General features: G+C 40.3%; 1 protein-coding gene across 1 annotated transcript in view; it reads right to left on the reverse strand.

The window, feature by feature from the left end:
• Positions 1-14,524, reverse strand: part of LOC139757346 (glutamate receptor-like) — a 48,611-nt gene extending 34,087 nt beyond the window's left edge. Inside the window, exons 1-3 of the mRNA XM_071677769.1 lie at positions 14,384-14,524; positions 7,378-7,579; positions 6,661-6,786 (exon numbers count right to left, since the gene is read on the reverse strand). Of these exons, the coding sequence (XP_071533870.1) occupies positions 6,661-6,786; positions 7,378-7,579; positions 14,384-14,524 (469 nt within the window). The remainder of the gene's footprint in view (positions 1-6,660; positions 6,787-7,377; positions 7,580-14,383) is intronic.
• Positions 14,525-21,859: the final 7,335 nt, after the last annotated feature.

Here is a 21,859-nt window from a genome sequence, read left to right on the forward strand (position 1 = left end):
AAAAACTGGAGGAAGTGAAGTGTTTTAGATATTTGGGAGTGGATTTGGCAGCGGATGGAACTATGGAAGCGGAAGTGAAGCATAAGGTTGGGGAGGTGGCGAAAGTTCTGGGAGAGTTGAAAAATGTATGGAAGTCGACAACGTTATCTTGAAAAGCAAAAATGAGTATGTTTGAAGGAAAAGTGATTCCAACAAAGTTATATGCTTGCGAGGCGTGAGCTATAGATAGATTTGTGCGAAAGAGGGTTTATTTGCTGGATATGAGATGTTTGAGGATGATATGTGGTATGAGGTGGTTTAATCGAGTAAGTAATGAAAAGGTAAGAGAGATGTGTGGTAATAAAAAGTGTGGTTGAGAGAGCAGATGAGGTTGTTTTGAAATGCTTTTGTCACATGGAGAGAATGAGTGAGGAGAGATCGACCAAGATGATTTATGTGTCAGAGGTGGAGGGAACGAGAAGTGGGAGACCAAATTCGAGGTGGGAGGATTGAGTGAAAAAGATTTTCAGTGATAGGTTCCTGAACATGCAGGAGGGTGAAAGGCGTGCAGGCAATAGAGTGAATTGGAACGATGTGGTATTCCTGTGTCGACGTGTTGTCAATGAATTGAACAAGGGCATGTGAAACGTCTGGGGTAGACCATGTAAAGTTTTGTGGGCCTGGATGTGAAAGGGAGCTGTGGTTTCGGTGCATTATACACGACAGCTAGAGACTGAGTGTGAACGAATGTGGCCATTGTTGTCTTTTCCTAGTGGTACCTCGCGTATATGCGGGGGGAAGGTGTTGTCATTTCATGTTTGGCGGGGTGGCAACGAAATGAATAAGAGCAGACTGTATGAATTATGTACTTGAGTATATATGTGTATGTCTCTGTGTGTATATATATCTATACGTTGAGATGTATAGGTGTGTATATATGTGTGTGTGGGCGTGTATGTATATACATGTTTATGTGAGTGGGTTGGGCCACTCTTTCGTCTGTTTCCTTGAGCTACCTCGCTAACGCGGGAGACAGCGACAAAGTCTAATAAATGAATAAATACATATATATATATATATATATATATATATATATATATATATATATATATATATATATATATATATATATATATATTGGAAATGATCACATTTTTGCGCGTGATCAAGATATTCCTATGAGTCCACGGGGAAAATGAAACACGAAAAGTTCCCAATTGCACTTTCGTGTAATAATCACATCATCTGGGGAGACAAAATAGAGGAATATAACAGTCAGTTGATATACAGCGAAGAGACGAAGCTAGAACGCCATTTGGTAAACATGTGATTGTCCAAAACATGTTTTGGAAAATGATTTGCTAAACAGAGAAGAGGTAGTAAAAGCTTTGCGGAAGATGAAAGCCGGCAAGGCAGCAGGTTTGGATGGTATTGCAGTGGAATCTATTAAAAAAAGGGGTGACTGTATTGTTGACTGGTTGGTAAGGTTATTTAATGTATGTATGACTCATGGTGAGGTGCCTGAGGATTGGCGTAATGCGTGCATAGTGCCATTGTACAAAGACAAAGGGGATAAAAGTGAGTGCTCAAATTACAGAGGTATAAGTTTGCTGAGTATTCCTGGTAAATTATATGGGAGGGTATTGATTGAGAGAGTGAAGGCATGTACAGAGAATCAGATTGTGGAAGAGCAGTGTGGTTTCAGAAGTGGTAGAGGATGTGTGGATCAGGTGTTTGCTGTGAAGAATGTATGTGAGAAATACTTAGAAAAGCAAATGATTTGTATGTAGCATTTATGGGTCTGGAGAAGTCATATGATAGAGTTGATAGAGATGCTCTGTGGAAGGTACTAAGAATATATATGTCGTGGGAGGCAAGTTGTTCGAAGCAGCGAAAACTTTTTATCAAGGATGTAAGGCAAGTGTACGTGTAGGAAGAGAGGAAAGTGATTGGTTCTCAGTGAATGTAGGTTTGCGGCAGGGGTGTTTGAAGTCTCCATGGTTCTTTAATTTGTTTATGGATGGGGTTGTTAGGGGGGTGAATGCAAGAGTTTTGGAAAGAGGGGCAAGTATGAAGTCTGTTGTGGATGAGAGAGCTTGGGAAGTGAGTCAGTTGTTGTTCGCTGATGATACAGCGCTTGGGGCTGATTCATGTGAGAAACTGCAGAAGCTGGTGACTGAGTTTGGTAAAGTGTGTGAAAGAAGAAAGTTAAGAGCAAATGTGAATAAGTGCAAGGTTATTAGGTACAGTAGGGTTGAGGGTCAAGTCAACTGGGAGGTAAGTTTGAATGGAGAAAAACAGGAGGAAGTAAAGTGTTTTAGATATCTGGGAGTGGATCTGGCAGCGGATGGAACCATGGAAGCGGAACTGAATCATAGGGTGGGGGAGGGGGCGAAAATCCTGGGGGCCTTGAAGAATGTGTGGAAGTCGAGAACATTATCTCCGAAAGCAAAAATGGGTATGTTTGAAGGAATAGTGGTTTCAACAATGTTGTATGGTTGCGAGGCGTTGGCTATGGATAGAGTTGTGCGCAGGAGGTTGGATGTGCTGGAAATGAGATGTTTGAGGACAATGTGTGGTGTGAGGTGGTTTGATCGAGTAAGTAATGTAAGGGTAAGAGAAATGTGTGGAAATAAAAAGATCGTGGTTGAGAGAGCAGAAGAGGGTGTTTTGAAATGGTTTGGGCACATGGAGAGAATGAGTAAGGAAAGATTGACCAAGAGGATGTATGTGTAGGAGGTGGAGGGAACGAGGAGAAGTGGGAAACCAAATTGGAGGTGGAAAGATGGAGTGAAAAAGATTTTGAGTGATAGGGGCCTGAACATGCAAGAGGGTGAAAGGCGGGCAAGGAATAGAGTGAATTGGATCGAGTGGTATACCGGGGTTGACGTGCTGTCAGTGGATTGAATCAGGGCATGTGAAGCGTCTGGGGTAAACCATGGAAAGTTGTGTGGGGCCTGGATGTGGAAAGCTATGGTTTTGGGCATTATTGCATGTCAGCTAGAGACTGAGTGTGAACGAATGGGCCTTTGTTGACTTTTCCTAGCGCTACCTCGCACACATGAGGGGGGAGGGGGATGGTATTCCATGTGTGGCGAGGTGGCGATGGGAATGAATAAAGGCAGACAGTGTGAATTGTGTGCATGGGTATATATGTATGTGTCTGTGTGTGTATATATATGTGTGTACATTGAGATGTATAGGTATGTATATTTGCGTGTGTGGACGTGCATGTATATACATATGTATGGGGGTGGATTGGGCCATTTCTTTCGTCTGTTTCCTTGCGGTACCTCGCAAACGCGGGAGACAGCGAAAAAGTAAATTAAAAAGATACTTTCCACGTATTCCCTGCGTGTCGTAGAAGGCGACTAAAAGGGAAGGGAGCGGGGGCTCGAAATCCTCCCCTCTCTGTTTAACTCGAAAGATATTTCTTTATAATTTGATTTATGGTAAGGACTTAACTCTTATACTAAGAAACAAGTAAAGTCGATTACAGATATCTTATATGTAATGGAATTGTTTGCTGAAACCCACTCCGACATGTTGGTAATAGACAACAATGAATATTATGATCCCTGCAACCACTGATCCTGAAGACACAAGTAATAATGAACACCAGAGTTAAGAATTATGTTCATCCAGAGTTAAGTGGGATGATATCAGGTGTGCAAGTGCGAAACGTCATAACACTTCCAGTTTTCTTAGGATGCTCTCAATGCTGCTACGGTGGTCGTACGTGTGCCAGTGGTGACACATGATGCTGTGTACCACGCTAGGTTGAGTCTTATCTGCTTCATGTTAACGTAGTGATCACATCTCTAGAAACTGCTTTGTAGTGCGCGGGATGGAAGATTGACGTTAACTGATATTGATTTATTATCATTAAAATCTGCCTCATAGAGTTATGTGAAGATCTATGTTCCCAACCCATCCTGTTGCCACTTTCCGAGTCTTAATATTGAGAATGATTGATCATATCACACTGTACAACTATATCATCGGTGGCAACGTAGACATATGGCTCTGATTGAGGGCCAGTGCACATGAATTTCATGTCTGTTTGAGATCTTGGATTAATAGGAAGGCATTTATTGACCATTTTGTTGGACTATTTTTCATATACATCCAACATTTCAGTAGAGATTTCGCTTGTCTTTGAGAACAGTAATCTAATAGGTTACTGCCAGTGTGTGTGTGTGTGTGTGCGTGTTCGTAGTAAAGCACTTTATCTGACTCTCAAATTAGTGTAACAATCAGAGTGTAAGTGATTGTTTGCACGGAGATGTGAGCTAAGGCGAGGTTAATATATAAGGAATTCGAGTTTAAATTCGAGTGGAATTCGAGTTTGATTGAGTCTTGAACAATATTTAGATCGATACATTTGAAATATTTCTTTATTCAGAATACAAAATCTATAAACGTACCAAACTTCAAATTATCAAGAAAACAAAATCTTTTTTAGTTACTTGCGTACTTTCAGTTCACTTTAGAAACAGTTAAGTAAAACATAAGAAAAATAAAGTAAATCACCAAGTCAGCAGGAAGAAGCAAAATATTTTCTAAGACATCAAAACGTCTGTACATTACAACCTCTGTGGACTAACACGTCCATGTTTAACTAACACAATAGATATTTACCACAAATCCCAACCCAGAATTTATGAGGTGGTAGTTTACAAAGTCATCTTGATGGGCCTCCCTCAGTCTTCATCTGTATATTAGTTTCATGCGTTGCGTAGTTGAGACAGGAGAGTCACACAGAGGCAGGTCTGCCCTCAACAGGTCTGCACATATGTGGTCGGAAGTGATCATTTAGCAGCAACCGGCTTATATTCGTTTGCCGGAAATTTCAAAATTAATTCATACTTTGTGTTGACAATTTCTAGCCCGGAATAACATCCAATGTAGATCACCAGTTCTGGGAGAAGTGTTAAGTGAATTCACACAAGAAAAATGATCAAATCATAATATCTTCCACTGAATATCTGGCGGCGGAGTTTTTCAATGTTTCCTACAAAACAGAAGAAACAAAATTTGTTTTTCATTTAAGATGTGTACATGAGATTCTTCCCAAATACTCGGTTTTCACTTCTACATATCAACTGAACTAATTCCGCTGACAATATGTTTTCTCTAACCATAAACATCCAGCTCCAGAATTCTGTCTTGGAGTTACTTCTGTGAGTACAGGAAAGTCACTTAAGCAGAACCTGCTATGTTACCGAGCAAGGTATAATGCTCACTTTTGGACTCTGGAAACTTGATCATGACATTTACATCTGGAAACTTTGCAACACAGTTTGTTCAGTGAGCCATTATGCAGCAAGACATCTACACACTCACCTTCATCGTTCACCAAAAGTGATAGTTGGTGTCGTAAGGCTCAGCAGAGTCATCTCTTTTAGACGAACTTTTACCGTAAGTCGAAAATTGATAACTTTTGATTGCCAAGTGTCGTGACGAATGTTTCAGTGGTTAGACCAAGTGTCGTGACGAATGTTCCAGTGGTTAGACCAAGTGTCGTGACGAATGTTTCAGTGGTTAGACCAAGTGTCGTGACGTATGTTCCAGTGGTTAGAGAAGCAGTTGTGTTTCTTACAATGGACAAGAGACCCAACTTTGCGGTCTGTATTTTCCTTCAAGGGCACAGCGTCCCATTCATTACCACATCACCTGTGGTATATGTCAAGGCTAACACGTTACTAGAGACGCACGTCATCCATGGAGTTAGTTTAGCATCAGATTATGTTTTGTGCAGATATGAACCATGGTGTTTTCCTGGTGGAGAAGGCATTAGTTTCATAGCATGGTAGACTTGAAAATTTCTAGTGAATAATGTCGAGTTCTTCGTCACCATTCGCAAGACACAATGGAAAGTTATGTAATTTCCTATGTTGATCAAAATGTATCTATGATTATCTTAACACAAATACAGATACCTTGTGGATGTGGACAGGGGACTCAGCATTAGTGAACGAAATGTGAACGTGAGAAGTGAGAAGCACATGAAACAACTGGAGAAATCGATGAATGTAATTGATGTACAAACTTTATCCACTTAATTGATTTTCATTGTTAGTAATTGATTTACGTGTAATTATACTTACAGAAGGAAGATATAATCATACAAAGACTATATAACAAGACGAGAGCTTTTAATACCACCAATTGATAAGATTATTTAATTGCTTCCATCATTCTTTGATACGAAGGATAAATGCCTTCACCTCAGTATGACAACGAAGTGAGTGCTTTGGTGTCAATAATCAAGATAATTACATAATCGCTTTCGTGACGTTATAATAGAATACAAGCCTTTGCCTCATAAAGTTCTCTACTCAAATACTGATAATCCGTTATTAGTTCTGTGTATCATACTTAACACATTATCTTCTGAAATTTAGTAGTGATACAAGTAGGATGGAAATTCCGTAACTTTAATGATGATTCAGTAAATTATGAGAAAACACTATCAATTTCCCTCGTTTCCGCATATATGCATCTCAATGAGTCGAAAAATATAGCGCCTCATAATACCATTTTGTCCCACAAATTAAATGAGATATTAACAACACAAGGTCAGCGCTGGTGAAAACAAAATGCTCTTTTTCCAAGATATTTGATAAATCATGAGATGAACTAACATTACGAGGCTAAACATGAGAGTGGAGACTGTACCGTAGAGAACATTGCCAGAATGTTGAATGGCTGACACCAGGTTCCGTGTGTGGGTGGGCCTCACATCAGCCTCCCCGTCCTTGCAGTAGAGACACCGCTGGTAAATCAGTACGCCTTTACTCACTCCTGCTGGCGGGTAAAGTTAGTATCTTGCCCTCGTACATCAGTCATATGAAAGAAATCAGATACAAACACATGAAGATCACACACACACACACACACACACATACACACACACACACACACACACACACACACACACACACACACACACACACACACACACACACAATTATATCCCACCCTTAACCAATTAGATACTTATCGACCAGCATTGAGGAAGGATGAACACCTAGGTTTGGTGCGGGACGACTGCCATACCAAGGATTCAAACATGCTGTCCGACCTCGGACTGTTCCGTGCTCACTCACAGCCCGTGTGTGTGCGTGTGTGTGTGTGTGTGTGTGTGTGTGTGTGTGAGTGTGTGTGTGTGTGTGTGTGTGTGTGTGTGTGTAGATGGATGATTGAAAATCTGAATATGAGTGGGTGTCGTTGGACTACCTGCTTGCGAATGGAAGATTCGATATAACTGTGATTAAAATCACTCCTGGAAAAGGAAACCAAATTTCGCCCTCAAAATATAACACAAAGATGTCTCAATCATATTATTTTGGCCCAAAACTGGAGAAACAACATCTGTACTTGCAACACACTAACCATCATGAGCAATGATTTCCCGAAAGCGCGTTTTAATATGATGATCTAAAGTGTTCATACTCAGGTCTGGGACTGCCAGGTAGAGGGCGCGGACGGTGTTACGTAGACTGTGGTGGAGGAGGACGTCCTTCACTCCCGTCCTCCCACCCACCACCACCACGACCGTCTCTGGCCGCTGCCACAACTGTGATAACTCGAGAATCTGTGAAAGATTCGACAGATTAGTATTACCAGACCTAACCATATACAAGTCCACATGTACAGAGAAGGGAGTCACGTAAGGATATTAGCTCAGAAGCTTAGTCCTCTGTACTTAACACTATCCCACTAACGCTTGAAATGGCGAATACATAGTTTAAGAAGAGAGATACACATAAGTATACGTATGGAAGTAGGAGAGATGGGGGGAGAGCGTTATTAGATTACATGTTAATTGATAAGCGCGTGAAAGAGAGACTTTTGGATGTTACTGTGCTAAGAGGGGCAAACAGAGGGATCATTATCTTGTGGAGGCGAAGGTGAAGATTTGTAGAGATTCTCAGAAAAAAAGAGAGAATGTTGGGGAGAAGAGAGTGGTGAGAGTAAGTGCGCTTGGAAAGGACACTTGTGTGAGGAAGTACCGAGAGAGATAGAGTGCAGAATGGAGAAAAGTGAGAGCAAATGACGTAAGGGGAGTTGAGGAGGAATGGGATGTATTTATGGAAGCATTGATGGCTTGCGCAAAAGATGTCTGTGGCATGAGAAAGACGGGAGATGAGCAGATTAAGAAGGGTAGTGAGGGGTGGGATGAAGAAACAAGATTGTTGATGAAAGAGAGGGGAAAGGCATTTGGACGAGTTTTGCAGGAAAATAGTGCAAATGACTCGGAGATGTATAAAAGAAAGAGGCAGGAGGTCAAGAGAAAGGTGCAAGAGGTGAGAAAGAGGGTAAATGAAAATTGGTGTGAGAGAGTATCGGTAAATTTCAGGGAAGAAAAAAAGATGTTTTAGAAGGAGGTAAATAAAGTGATTAAGACAAGATAACAAATGGGAATATCGGTGAAGGGTGCTAATGGGGAGGTAATAACAAGTGGTGGTGAAGTGAGATGGAGATGGAGTGAGCATTTTGAAAGTTTATTGAATGTGTTTTATGATATAGTGGCAGATACAGGGTGTTATGGTCGAGGTGGTGTGCGAGGTGAGAGGGTCAGGGAAAATGGTTTGGTAAAAAGAGAAGAGGTAGTGAAAGCTTTGCAAAAGATGAAAGCCGGCAAGGCTGCGGGTTTGGATGGTATTGCAATGGAATTTATTAAAACAGGGATGACTGCGTTGTTGACTGGTTGGTGAAGATTTTCAATGGATGTATTCTTCATGGTGAAGTGCTTTAGGATTGCTGGAATGCTTGCATAGTGCCATTGTACAAAGGCAAAGGGGATAAAGGTTAGTGCTCAAATTACAGAGGTATAAGGTTCTTGTGTATTCCTGGGAAATCATATGGGAGGGTATTGAATGGGAGGGTAAAGGCATGTACAGAGGATCAGATTGGGGAAGAGCAGTGTAGTTTCAGAAGTGGTAGAGGAAGTGTGGATCAGGTGTCTGCTTTGAAGAATGTATGTGAGAAATCCTTAGAAAAACAAATGGATTTGTATGTAGTACTTATGGATCTGGAGTTGGCATATGATAGAGTTGATAGCATTGCTCTGTGGAAGATATGAAGAGTATATGATGCGGGAGGTAAGTTGCTAGAAGCAGTGAAAAGTTTTTATCGAAGATGTAAGGCATGTGTACGAGTAGGAAGAGAAGAAACTGATTGGTTCGCAGTGAATGTTGGTTTGCGGCAGGGGTGCGTGATGTCTCTATGGTTGTTTAATTTGTTTAGGGTTGGGTTTGTTAGGTATTAGAATGCAAGAGTTTTCGAGAGAGGGGCACGTATGCAGTCTGTTGTGAATGAGAGGGCTCGGGAAGTGAGTCAGTTCTTGTTCACTGATGATACAGCGCTTGTGGCTGATTCGGCTGAGAAACTGCAGAAGTTGGTGACTGAGCTTGGTAAAGTGTGTAAGAGAAGAAAGCTGAAAGTAAATGTGAATAAGAGCAAGGTTATTATGTTCAGTAGGGTTAAGGGACAAACTAATTAGGAGGTAAATTTGATTGGAGAAAAACTAGAGGAAGTGAATTGTTTTAGATATCTGGTAGTGGACTTAGCAGTGGATGGAACCATGGAAGCGGAAGTGAGTCAAAGGGTGGGGTAGGGGGCGAAGGTTCTGGGAGTGTTGAAAAATATGTGGAAGTCGAGAACATTATCTCGGAAAGCAGAAATGGGTATGTTTGAAGAAATAGTGGTTCCAATAAAGATATTTGGTTGTGAGTCGTAGTCTACAGAGTTGTGTGGAGGGGGATGGATGTGTTGGAAATGAGATGTTTGAGGACAATATGTGGTTTGATCAAGTAAGTAATGAAAGGGCTAGAGGAATGTATGGTAACAAAAATAGTGAGGTTGAGAGAGCAGCAGAGGAGGTTTTGAAATGGTTTGGTCACATTAAGTGAATGAGTGAGGAAAGATTGATAAAGAGGATATATGTGTCAGAGGTTGAGGGAAAGAGAAAAAGTGGGAGACCAGATTGGAGGTGGAAGGATAGAGTGAAAAAGAATTTGAGTGAGTGATACCTAAACATGAAGTTGAAAGGCGTTCAAGGTATTGAGTGAATTGGAACGATGTAGTATACCAGAATCGACGTGCTGTCAATGGATTGAACGAGGGCATGTGAAGCGTGTGGGATAAACCATGGAAACTTTTTTGGGTCCTGGATGTGGAAAAAGGAGCTATGGTTTCGGTGCAGTATATATGACAGCTAGAGACTGAGTGTGAACAAATGTGGCCTTTGTTGTCTTTTCCTAGCGCTACCTCGCGCTCATGCGGGGGAGGGGGTTGTCATATCATGTGTGGCAGGATGGCGACGGGAATGAATAAAGTACGTAAGTATGAATTATGTACGTGTATATATGTATATATCTTTGTATGTATACATACACGTTGAAATGTATAGGTATGCATATGTTCACATGTGGACGAGTATGTATATACATATGTATGTAGGTGGGATAGGCCATTTTTCGTCTGTTTCCTTCCGCTACCTCGGTAACGCAGGAGACAACGAGAAAGTATGATAAATGAATATGAGTATAATGAATATATCTATATATATATATATATATATATATATATATATATATATATATATATATATATATATATATATATATATATATATATATATATATATATATATATATATATATATATATATATATATATATATATATATATATATATATATATATAGATATAGATATATATATATATATATATATATATATATATATATATATATATATATATATATATATATATATATATATATAGATAGATATATATATATATATATATATATATATATATATATATATATATATATATATATATATATATATATATATATATATATATATATTTTAAACATATGTCGCTGTCTCCCGCGTCAGCGAGGTAGCGCAAGGAAACAGGCGAAAGAATGGCCCAACCCACCGACATACATATGTATATACATACACGTCCACACACGAAAATATACATACCTATACATTTCAATGTACACATGTATATATACACACACAGACATATACATATATACACATGTACATAATTCATAGTCTACCTTTATTTATTTCCATCGCCACCTCGCCACACATGGAATAACAACCCCCTCCCCCTCATGTGTGCGAGGTAGCGCTAGGAAAAGACAACAAATGCCACATTCGTTCACACTCAGTCTCTAGCTGTCATGTAATAATGCACCGAAACCACAACTCCCTTTCCACATCCAGGCCCCACACAACTTTCCATTGTTTACCCCAGCCGCTTCACATGCCCTGGTTCAATGCATTGACAGCACGTCGACCCCGGTATACCACATCGTTCCAATTCACTCTATTCCTTCACGCCTTTCACCCTCCTGCATGTTCAGGCCCCGATCACACAAAATCTTTTTCACTCCATCTTTCACTCCAATTTGGTCTCCCACTTCTCATTTCCTCCACCTCTGACACATATATCCTCTTAGTCAATCTTTCCTCAATTATTTTCTCCATGTGATCAAACCATTTCAAAACACCCTCTTCTGCTCTTTCAACCACACTCTTTTTATTTCCACACATCTCTCTTACCCTTACATTACTTACTTAATCAAACCACCTCACCCAACATATTGTCCTCAAACATCTCATTTCCAACACATCCACCCTCCTGCGCACAACTCTATCCATAGCCCACGCCTCGCAACCATACAACATTGATGGAACCACTATTCCTTCAAACATACCCATTTTTGCTTTCCGAGATAATGTTCTCGACTTCCACACATTCTTCAAGGCTCCCAGAATTTTCGCCACCTCCCCCACCCTATGATCCACTTCCGCTTCCATGGTTCCATCCGCTGTCAAATCCACTCCAAGATATCTAAAACACTTTACTTCCTCCAGTTTTCTCCATTCAAACTTACCTCCAAATTGACTTGACCCTGAACCCTATTGTACCTAATAACCTTACTCTTAATCACATTTACTCATAATTTTCTTCTTTCAAACACTTTAATCAACTCAGTCACCAGCTTCTGCAATTTCTCACATGAATCAGCCACCAGCGCTGTATCATCAGCGAACAACAACTGACTCACTTCCCAAACTCTCTCATCCACAACAGACTGTATACTTGCCCCTCTTTCCAAAACTCTTGCATTCACCTCCCTAACAACCCCATCCATAAACAAATTAAACAACCATGGAGACATCACACACCCCTGCCGCAAACCTACATTCACTGAGAACGAATCACTTTCTTCTCTTCTACAAATGTATCTTACTGTTGTTTTCTGACGAAGTTTATGTTTAACCACCACAAAGATGTAGTCGATCTTATCTACAGATACAACATTTGTTCAATACAGCATCAAGACGAGCCTTAGCGAGGAGCAAGACACCACTGACTACTTCACTTTTCCTCATCACTGCTAAAGGGAATGTACCCAGGAGTTTTATAGTCGGTATGAACATCTATATTTTCGATATATAACATAGATTCAGAATTACAATCATATCATCATTTATTTTCCAAAGCATTAGTGTCTGTGTCTAGCTATAAGACCTAGTTACGTACACTCCGTGTAATTAACGTAAGATATTCTGGTATATAACTGTGGATTTTTCCTCACTGGTACGTGTTTGTGCAGCAGTAGCAGTAACGGGTCTGTCTAAGGGAACTTAGGTATGACCTGTTCTGCTCTGCCCGCTGCCTACCCTTTTCCGTGTATACGCTAATGCTCCCTGTACTGGTGGAAATCTATCATTGTAACCTGTACTGAAGGGCTGTAATGATGGACATAAAGAGTCTTTTTGAATGTACGTTAGAACTGATGATATGAGAGTATGGTGTCCTGAGATGGTGAGAAACTTAGTGGTAAGTTCTTTTTGCAGGTGACGGGTCTGTTCTCATGAGAGGCCGAGACATATTTCTCGATGTTGGTTACTTCACTGTAAAGTGCGAGTCATTAGTTACTCTCTAAACTCTACCTGAGGGCGAGGTTGGTGTTGTTGTTGTTGTTGTTGTTGTCGTCGTTGTTGTTGTTGTTGTTGTTGTTGATGGTGAGGTCGAGGATGAGGGTATGGCAGGTGGTCCTAGTGTCTCCCCACAGACCCTGGAGGAGGTGGTCCTGGGCCAGCTGGTTCTGGGAGAGGATCGATCCCACATCTACCACCACGACTCCCTCCAAGCGTGTACTCATACTTCTGTGGTCCAACAGATTACATTATTCTTTTACTACGGACACAAATTATACTCACAAATTACATTTACAGATTGAAATTATGTATTTTCTGTTTTTTTCTTCTGATTATTTGTCACTGAGGTTTCTCTGATTTAATGAACAATATATATAATGAAGAACAAACGTAGTTTAGCATGAATTCAGAACCTTTATATACACTTTACACTATTAAAAAATTACTTTAGAAAGATTCGTCTCCTAAAATGTGTCGATGTTCCAAAGATCATCTTCTGTACAAAGGTGAATGGAAACAACGAACAGCTTGTGGAGTTGAGTGCTGAAAAAGAACTGGTGATTGGAAATACCTTATTCAAAGAGAGGGAGGTACGCAAGTAAGTGTACGTGAGCGAGTGGGGAAGATGGCTCGTACGAGAGCAATGTTGGATAGTATTATCGGATGGGCGTCCAAAAGAGAGACTCTTGGATATGATTGTGCTGAGAAGAATGGGTGGTTTGGGTGTTTGGTGAGGACAACGGTCAAGATTCGAAAAGTCTTCGGAAAAGAAGAAATGATATGGTTGAGTAGAGGGAGTAAGATTGGAAAAAGGGGTTTTGTTAAAGAATGTTAGGAGAGATTGACTGTATGGTTGCAAAAAGAGAGTAAACGAAGCTACGGGATTGGGAGGGAATGGTAGGTATTTAGGGAAGCATATGACAGTGTAGACAGTGTAAGGTGGCAGGAGAAAAAGTGTGGTGAGCGATGGGATGACGATTTGAAGTTGCTTGTGAAAAAGACAGGAACATAGATGGTACTTACTGGAGGGGAGTGCAGGTGATTAGGACATACGCGAGGGAAAACAGCAGGAAAAAGAAGGCAATAAGAGTTGGGGTGAGCGACGTGCTATCAGTGGACTTAACAGGACGTAGGAATCAGCTGGATTAAACCATGGAAAGGTCTGTGGGGCCTGGCTATGGATAGAGAGCTGTGGTTTTGGTGCATTACACACTACAGAAAATGAAGATGAACGGATTATGCATTTCCTCAATTTGTTCCTGGCGTTACCTCGCTCACGCAGGAACCGGCGAACAGGAGTGAAAAAAGAAGGATATCTACTCCTTGCGATATATCACATATGAGCAGTAATCAAGGCAAAGTAATCGACCTGTATACCATCACGGAAGGAGTAGGTGATTCATCAACCTGTATATCACTGAAGGAATTGGTGACTCTGTTGATGTGGTGATGAGTACAGTCTGACAGCCAGTCAACTGCTGCTCCAGCAGTTGATTCATCAACATCTCCACACCCAGAACCGTATTATCCTCAGACCCCACCACCTCCTGACTCGACATAACCACGCCATATGCCACCGTGGAAGTTAATAGGGTAATAATGCAATGTAGTGCAGCCATACTGACCTGGAAAATATGAATCATGTTTCAAAATGATTTGAAAATATGTAGACACGTAACACCACAAACATTCATATCCTTCACAATCCAACAATGTTACTTCCCATACAGTCTTACTTCATTCTGCTCAGTACTCAGTTCCTGCATCCCATCCAAGTCACTCTACAGCTGACGATCAATGCTGAGCGCGTGTGAAATAGCTCTATACTTACACATCAACTGATCAGAAAAACATAAACAATCTACCAACGATATGCACTCTTGAACACAACCCCCCCTAGCAGTATACACATTTGTTCTCTCTCTCTCTCTCTCTCTCTCTCTCTCTCTCTCTCTCTCTCTCTCTCTCTCTCTCTCTCTCTCTCTCTCTCTCTCTCTCTCTCTCTCTCTCTCTCTCATATATATATAATCGTCGCCTTCACTTTCGAGTTCCAGTAACTACTTCTTTCCCTAAAGGTCGAAACCTTGGAACTCACTACCTTCTCATGTCTTACCCAATAACTGTGATCGGGTACATTGAAAAAGACAGGCATACACATTTCTTTTTCCCTTTCATAATGCTCTCTGTATTTCAATTAAGGCCGTCCTTAATGTGGACTTTGTTCAGTGACTGGAGAAATCAATATATATATATATATATATATATATATATATATATATATATATATATATATATATATTTTTTTTTTTTTTTTTTTTCAAACTATTCGCCATTTGCCGCGTTAGCGAGGTAGCGTTAAGAACTGAGAACTGGGCCACTGAGGGAATATCCTCACCTGGCCCCCTTCTCTGTTCCTTCTTTTGGAAAATTAAAAAAAAAAATTGAGAGGGGAGGATTTCCAGCCCCCCGCTCCCTCCCATTTTAGTCGCCTTCTACGACACGCAGGGAATACGTGGGAAGTATTCTTTCTCCCCTATCCCCAGGGATAATATATATATATATATATATATATATATATATATATATATATATATATATATATATATATATATATTTTTTTTTTCATACTATTTGCCATTTCCCGCGATAGCGAGGTAGCGTTAAGAACAGAGGACTGGGCCTTTGAGGGAATATCTTCACCTGGCCCCCTTCTCTGTTCCTTGTTTTGGAAAATTAAAAAAAAAAAAAACGAGAGGGGAGGATTTCCAGCCCCCCGCTCCCTTCCCTTTTAGTCGCCTTCTACGACACGCAGGGAATACGTGGGAAGTATTCTTTCTCCCCTATCCCCAGGGATATATATATATATATATATATATATATATATATATATATATATATATATATATATATATATATATATATATATATATATATATATATATATATATATGTATATGTATATATTACATGACAGCTACAGTCTGGGTGCGAGCGAGTGGGGCCTTTGTTGTCGTTTCCTAGCGCTACCTCGCACATATGAGGGGGAGGGGGTTGTTATTCCATGTATGGTGGGGTGGCGATGGGAATGAATAAAGGCAGACAGTATGAATTATGTACATGTGTATATATGTATATGTCTGTGTGTGTATATATATGTATACATTGAGATGTATAGGTATGTATATTTACGTGTATGGACCTGTATGTGTATACATGTGTATGTGGGTGGGTTGGGCCATTCTTTCGTCTGTTTCCTTGCGCTACCTCGCTAACGCGGGAGACAGCGACAAAGCAAAATGAATAAATAAAAAAGAAAAAAAAAAAAATATATATATATATATATATATATATATATATATATATATATATATATATATATATATATATATATATATATATATATATATAGGCATATGATAGAGTTGATAGAGATGCTCTGTGGAAGGTATTAAGAATATATGGTGTGGGAGGAAAGTTGTTAGAAGCAGTGAAAAGTTTTTATCGAGGATGTAAGGCATGTGTACGTGTAGGAAGAGAGGAAAGTGATTGGTTCTCAGTGAATGTAGGTTTGCGGCAGGGGTGTGTGATGTCTCCATGGTTGTTTAATTTGTTTATGGATGGGGTTGTTAGGGAGGTAAATGCAAAAGTTTTGGAAAGAGGGGCAAGTATGAAGTCTGTTGGGGATGAGAGAGCTTGGGAAGTGAGTCAGTTGTTGTTCGCTGATGATACAGCGCTGGTGGCTGATTCATGTGAGAAACTGCAGAAGCTGGTGACTGAGTTTGGTAAAGTGTGTGGAAGAAGAAAGTTAAGAGTAAATGTGAATAAGAGCAAGGTTATTAGGTACAGTAGGGTTGAGAGTCAAGTCAATTGGGAGGTGATTTTGAATGGAGAAAAACTGGAGGAAGTGAAGTGTTTTAGATATCTGGGAGTGGATCTGGCAGCGGATGGAACCATGGAAGCGGAAGTGGATCATAGTGTGGGGGAGGGGGCGAAAATTCTGGGAGCCTTGAAGAATGTGTGGAAGTCGAGAACATTATCTCGGAAAGCAAAAATGGGTATGTTTGAAGGAATAGTGGTTCCAACAATGTTGTATGGTTGCGAGGCGTGGGCTATGGATAGAGTTGTGCGCAGGAGGATGGATGTGCTGGAAATGAGATGTTTGAGGACAATGTGTGGTGTGAGGTGGTTTGATCGAGTGAGTAACGTAAGGGTAAGAGAGATGTGTGGAAATGAAAAGAGCGTGGTTGAGAGAGCAGAAGAGGGTGTTTTGAAGTGGTTTGGGCACATGGAGAGAATGAGTGAGGAAAGATTGACCAAGAGGATATATGTGTCGGAGGTGGAGGGAACGAGGAGAAGAGGGAGACCAAATTGGAGGTGGAAAGATGGAGTGAAAAAGATTTTGTGTGATCGGGGCCTGAACATGTAGGAGGGTGAAAGGAGGGCAAGGAATAGAGTGAATTGGAGCGATGTGGTATACCGGGGTTGACGTGCTGTCAGTGGATTGAATCAAGGCATGTGAAGCGTCTGGGGTAAACCATGGAAAGCTGTGTAGGTATGTATATTTGCGTGTGTGGACGTATGTATATACATGTGTATGGGGGGCGTTGGGCCATTTCTTTCGTCTGTTTCCTTGCGCTACCTCGCAAACGCGGGAGACAGCGACAAAGCAAGAAAAAAAAATATACATATATATATATATATATATATATATATATATATATATATATATATATATATATATATATATATATAACTGGGAGTGGATCTGGCAGCGGATGGAACCATGGAAGCAGAAGTGGATCATAGGGTGGGGGAGGGGGCGAAAATCCTGGGAGCCTTGAAGAATGTGTGGAAATCGAGAGCATTATCTCGGAAAGCAGAAATGGGTATGTTTGAAGGAATAGTGGTTCCAACAATGTTGTATGGTTGCGAGGCGTGGGATATGGATAGAGTTGTGCGCAGGAGGATGGATGTGCTGGAAATGAGATGTTTGAGGACAATGTGTGGTGTGAGGTGGTTTGATCGAGTAAGTAACGTAAGGGTAAGAGAGATGTGTGGAAATAAAAAGAGCGTGGTTGAGAGAGCAGAAGAGGGTGTTTTGAAATGGTTTGGGCACATGGAGAGAAAGAGTGAGGAAAGATTGACCAAGAGGATATATGTGTCGGAGGTGGAGGGAACGAGGAGAAGTGGGAGACCAAATTGGAGGTGGAAAGATGGAGTGAAAAAGATATTTTGTGATCGGGGCCTGAACATGCAGGAGGGTGAAAGGAGGGCAAGGAATAGAGTGAATTGGATCGATGTGGTATACCGGGGTTGACGTGCTGTCAGTGGATTGAATCAGGGCATGTAAACCATGGAAAGCTGTGTAGGTATGTATATTTGCGTGTGTGGACGTATGTATATACATGTGTATGGGGGTGGGTTGGGCCATTTCTTTCGTCTGTTTCCTTGCGCTACCCCGCAAACGCGGGAGACAGCGACAAAGCAAGAAAAAAAATATACATATATATATATATATATATATATATATATATATATATATATATATATATATATATATATATATATATATATATATATATCTATATATATATATATATATATATATATATATATATATATATATATATATATATATATATATATATATATATATATATATATATATATATATATATATATATATATATATATATATATATATATACATATATATATATATATATATATATATATATATATATATATATATATATATATATATATATATATACACATTTTCCCTGGGGATAGGGGAGAAAGAATACTTCCCACGTATTCCCTGCGTGTCGTAAAAGGCGACTAAAATGGGAGGGAGCGGGGGGCTGGAAATCCTCCCCTCTCTTTTTTTTTTTTTTTTCCAAAAGAAGGAACAGAGAATTGGGCCAGGTGAGGGTATTCCCTCAAAGGCCCAGTCCTCTGTTCTTAACGCTACCTCGCTAATGCTGGAAATGGTGAATAGTTTGAAAGAAAAAAGAAAGAAATATATATATATATATATATATATATATATATATATATATATATATATATATATATATATATATATATATATATATATATATATATATATATATATATATATATACATATATGAAGATTTATACATGATATCAGAAAAGAAGAGAGAATGTTGGGGGAAGACAGTGGTGAGAGTAAGTGCGCTTCGAAATTACATTTGTGTGAGGAAGTCCCAAGAGAGACTGAGTACAGAATGGAAAAAGGTGAGAACAAAGGACGTAAGGGGAGTAGGGGAGGAAAGGGATGTATTTAAGGAAGCAGTGATGGCTTGCGCAAAAGATCCTTGTGGCATGAGAAGCGTGGGAGTTGGGCATATTAGAAAGGGTATTGAGTGGTGGGATGAAGAAGTAAGATTGTTGGTGAAAGAGAAGAGAGAGGCACTTGGAGGATTTTTGCAGGGAAATAATGCAAATGACTGGGAGATGTATAAAAGAAAGAGGCAGGAGGTCAAGAGACAGGTGCAAGAGTTGAAAATGAGGGCAAATGATAGTTGGGGTGAGAGAGTATCATTAAATTTTAGGGAAAATAAAAAGATGTTTTGGAATGAGGTATATAAAGTGCGTAAGACAAGAGAGCAAATGGTAACTTAAGTAAAGGGGGTTAATGGGGAGGTGATAACAAGTAGTGGTGATGTGAGAAGGAGATGGAGTGAGTATTTTCAAGGTTTGTTGAATGTGTTTGATGATAGAGTGGCAGATATAGGGTGTTTTGGTCGAGGTGGTGTGCCAAGTAAAGGGGTTAGGGAGAATGATTTGGTAAACAGAGAAGAGGAAGTAAAAGCTTTGCGGAAGATGAAAGCCGGCAAGGCAGCGGGTTGGAATGGTATTGCAGAGGAATTTATTATAAAAAGGGGGTGACTGTATTGTTTACTGGTTGGTAAGGTCATTCAGTGTATGTATGACTCATGGTGAGGTGCCTGAGGATTGGCGGAATGCTTGCATAGTGCCATTGTACAAAGGCAAAGGGTATAAAGGTAAGTGCTTAAATTTCAAAGGTATAAGTTTGTTGAGTATTCCTGGGAAATTATATGGGAGGGTATTGATTGAGAGGGTGAAGGCATGTACAGAACATCAATCTGTGGAAGAGCAGTGTGGTTGCAGAAGTGGTAGAGGATGTGTGGATCAGATATTTGCTTTGAATAATGTATGTGAGAAATACTTAGAAAAGCAAATGGATTTGAATGTAGCATTTTTGGATTTGGAGAAGGTATATGATAGACTTGATAGAGATGCTCTGTGGAAGGTATTAAGAATATATGGTGTGGGAGATAAGTTGTTAGAAGCAGTGAAAAGTTTTTATCGAGGATGTAAGGTATGCGTACGTGTAGGAAGAGAGGAAAGTGATTAGTTCTCAGTGAATGTTCGTTTGCGGCAGAGGTCCGTGATGTCTCCATGGTAGTTTAATTTGTTTATGGAAGGGGCTGTTAAGGTGGTGAATGCAAGAGTTTTGGAAAGCGGGGCAAGTATGCAGTCTATTGTGGATGAGAGAGCTTGGGAAGTGAGTCAGTTGTTGTTCGCTGATGATACAGCGCTTGGGGTTGATTCGGGTGAGAAACTGCAGAGGCTGGTGACTGAGTTTGGTAAAGTGTGTGGAAGAAGAAAGTTAAGAGTAAATGTGAATAAGAGCAAGGTTATTAGGTACAGCAGGGTAGAGGGACAAGTCAATTGGGAGGTAAGTTTGAATGGAGAAAAACTGGAGGAAGTGAGGTGTTTTAGATATCTGGGAGTGGATCTGGCAGCGGATGGAACCATGGAAGTGAAAGTGAATCATAGGGTGGGGGAGGGGGCGAAAGTTCTGGAAGCGTTGAAGAATGTGTGGAAGTCGAGAACGTTATCTTGGAAAGCAAAAATGGGTATGTTTGAAGGAATAGTGGTTCCAAAAATGTTATATGGTTGCGAGGCGTGGGCCATAGATAGAGTTGTGCGGAGGAGGGTGGATATGCTGGAGATGAGATGTTTGAGGACAATATGTGTCGTGAGGTGGTTTGATCGAGTAAGTAATGAAATGATAAGAGAGATATGTGTTAATAAAATGAGTGTGGTTAAGAGAGCAGAAGATCGTGTTTTGAAATGGTTTGGTCACATGGAGAGAATGAGTGAGGAAAGATTGACAAAGAGGATATGTGTGTCAGAGGTGGACGAACGAGGTGAAGTGGGAGACCAAATTGGAGGTGGAAAGATGGAGTGAAAAAGATTTTGAGTGATAGGGGCCTGATCATGCAGAGGGTGAAAGGCGTGCAAGGAATAGAGTGAATTGGAACGATGTGGTATACCGGGGTCGACGTGCTGTCAATGGATTGAACCAGGGCATGTGAAGCGTCTGGGGTAAACCATGGAAAGTTCTGTGGGGCCTGGATGTGGAAAGTGAGCTGTGGTTTCGGTGCATTATACATGACAGCTAGAGACTGAGTGTGAATGAATGTGGTCTTTGTTGTCTTTTCCGAGCGCTACCTCGCGCACATGCGGGGGGAGGGGGTTGTTATTTCATGAGTGGCGGGTTGGTGACGGGAATGAATAAGGGCAGACAATATGAATTATATACATGTGTTTTTATGTATATGTCTGTGTGTGTATGTATATATGTATTCGTTGAGATGTATAGGTATGTGTATGTGGGTGTGTGGACGTGTATGTATATACATGTGTATGTGGATGTGTTAGGCCATTCTTACTTCTGTATGACATTATTGAACGCTTGATTATGAAGGGTAAATATAACACGATTTCCAGACTACTTTTGATGTTGTTTGCAGGCGCAAGTGGGGAGAGAGACCAAAGGATGTGTGTGTGTGTGTGTGTGTGTGTGTGTGTGTGTGTGTGTGTGTGTCTGTGTGT

The sequence above is a fragment of the Panulirus ornatus genome, chromosome 25 (assembly GCF_036320965.1).
Source record: "Panulirus ornatus isolate Po-2019 chromosome 25, ASM3632096v1, whole genome shotgun sequence".
Classification (NCBI taxonomy): Eukaryota; Metazoa; Arthropoda; class Malacostraca; order Decapoda; family Palinuridae; genus Panulirus; species Panulirus ornatus.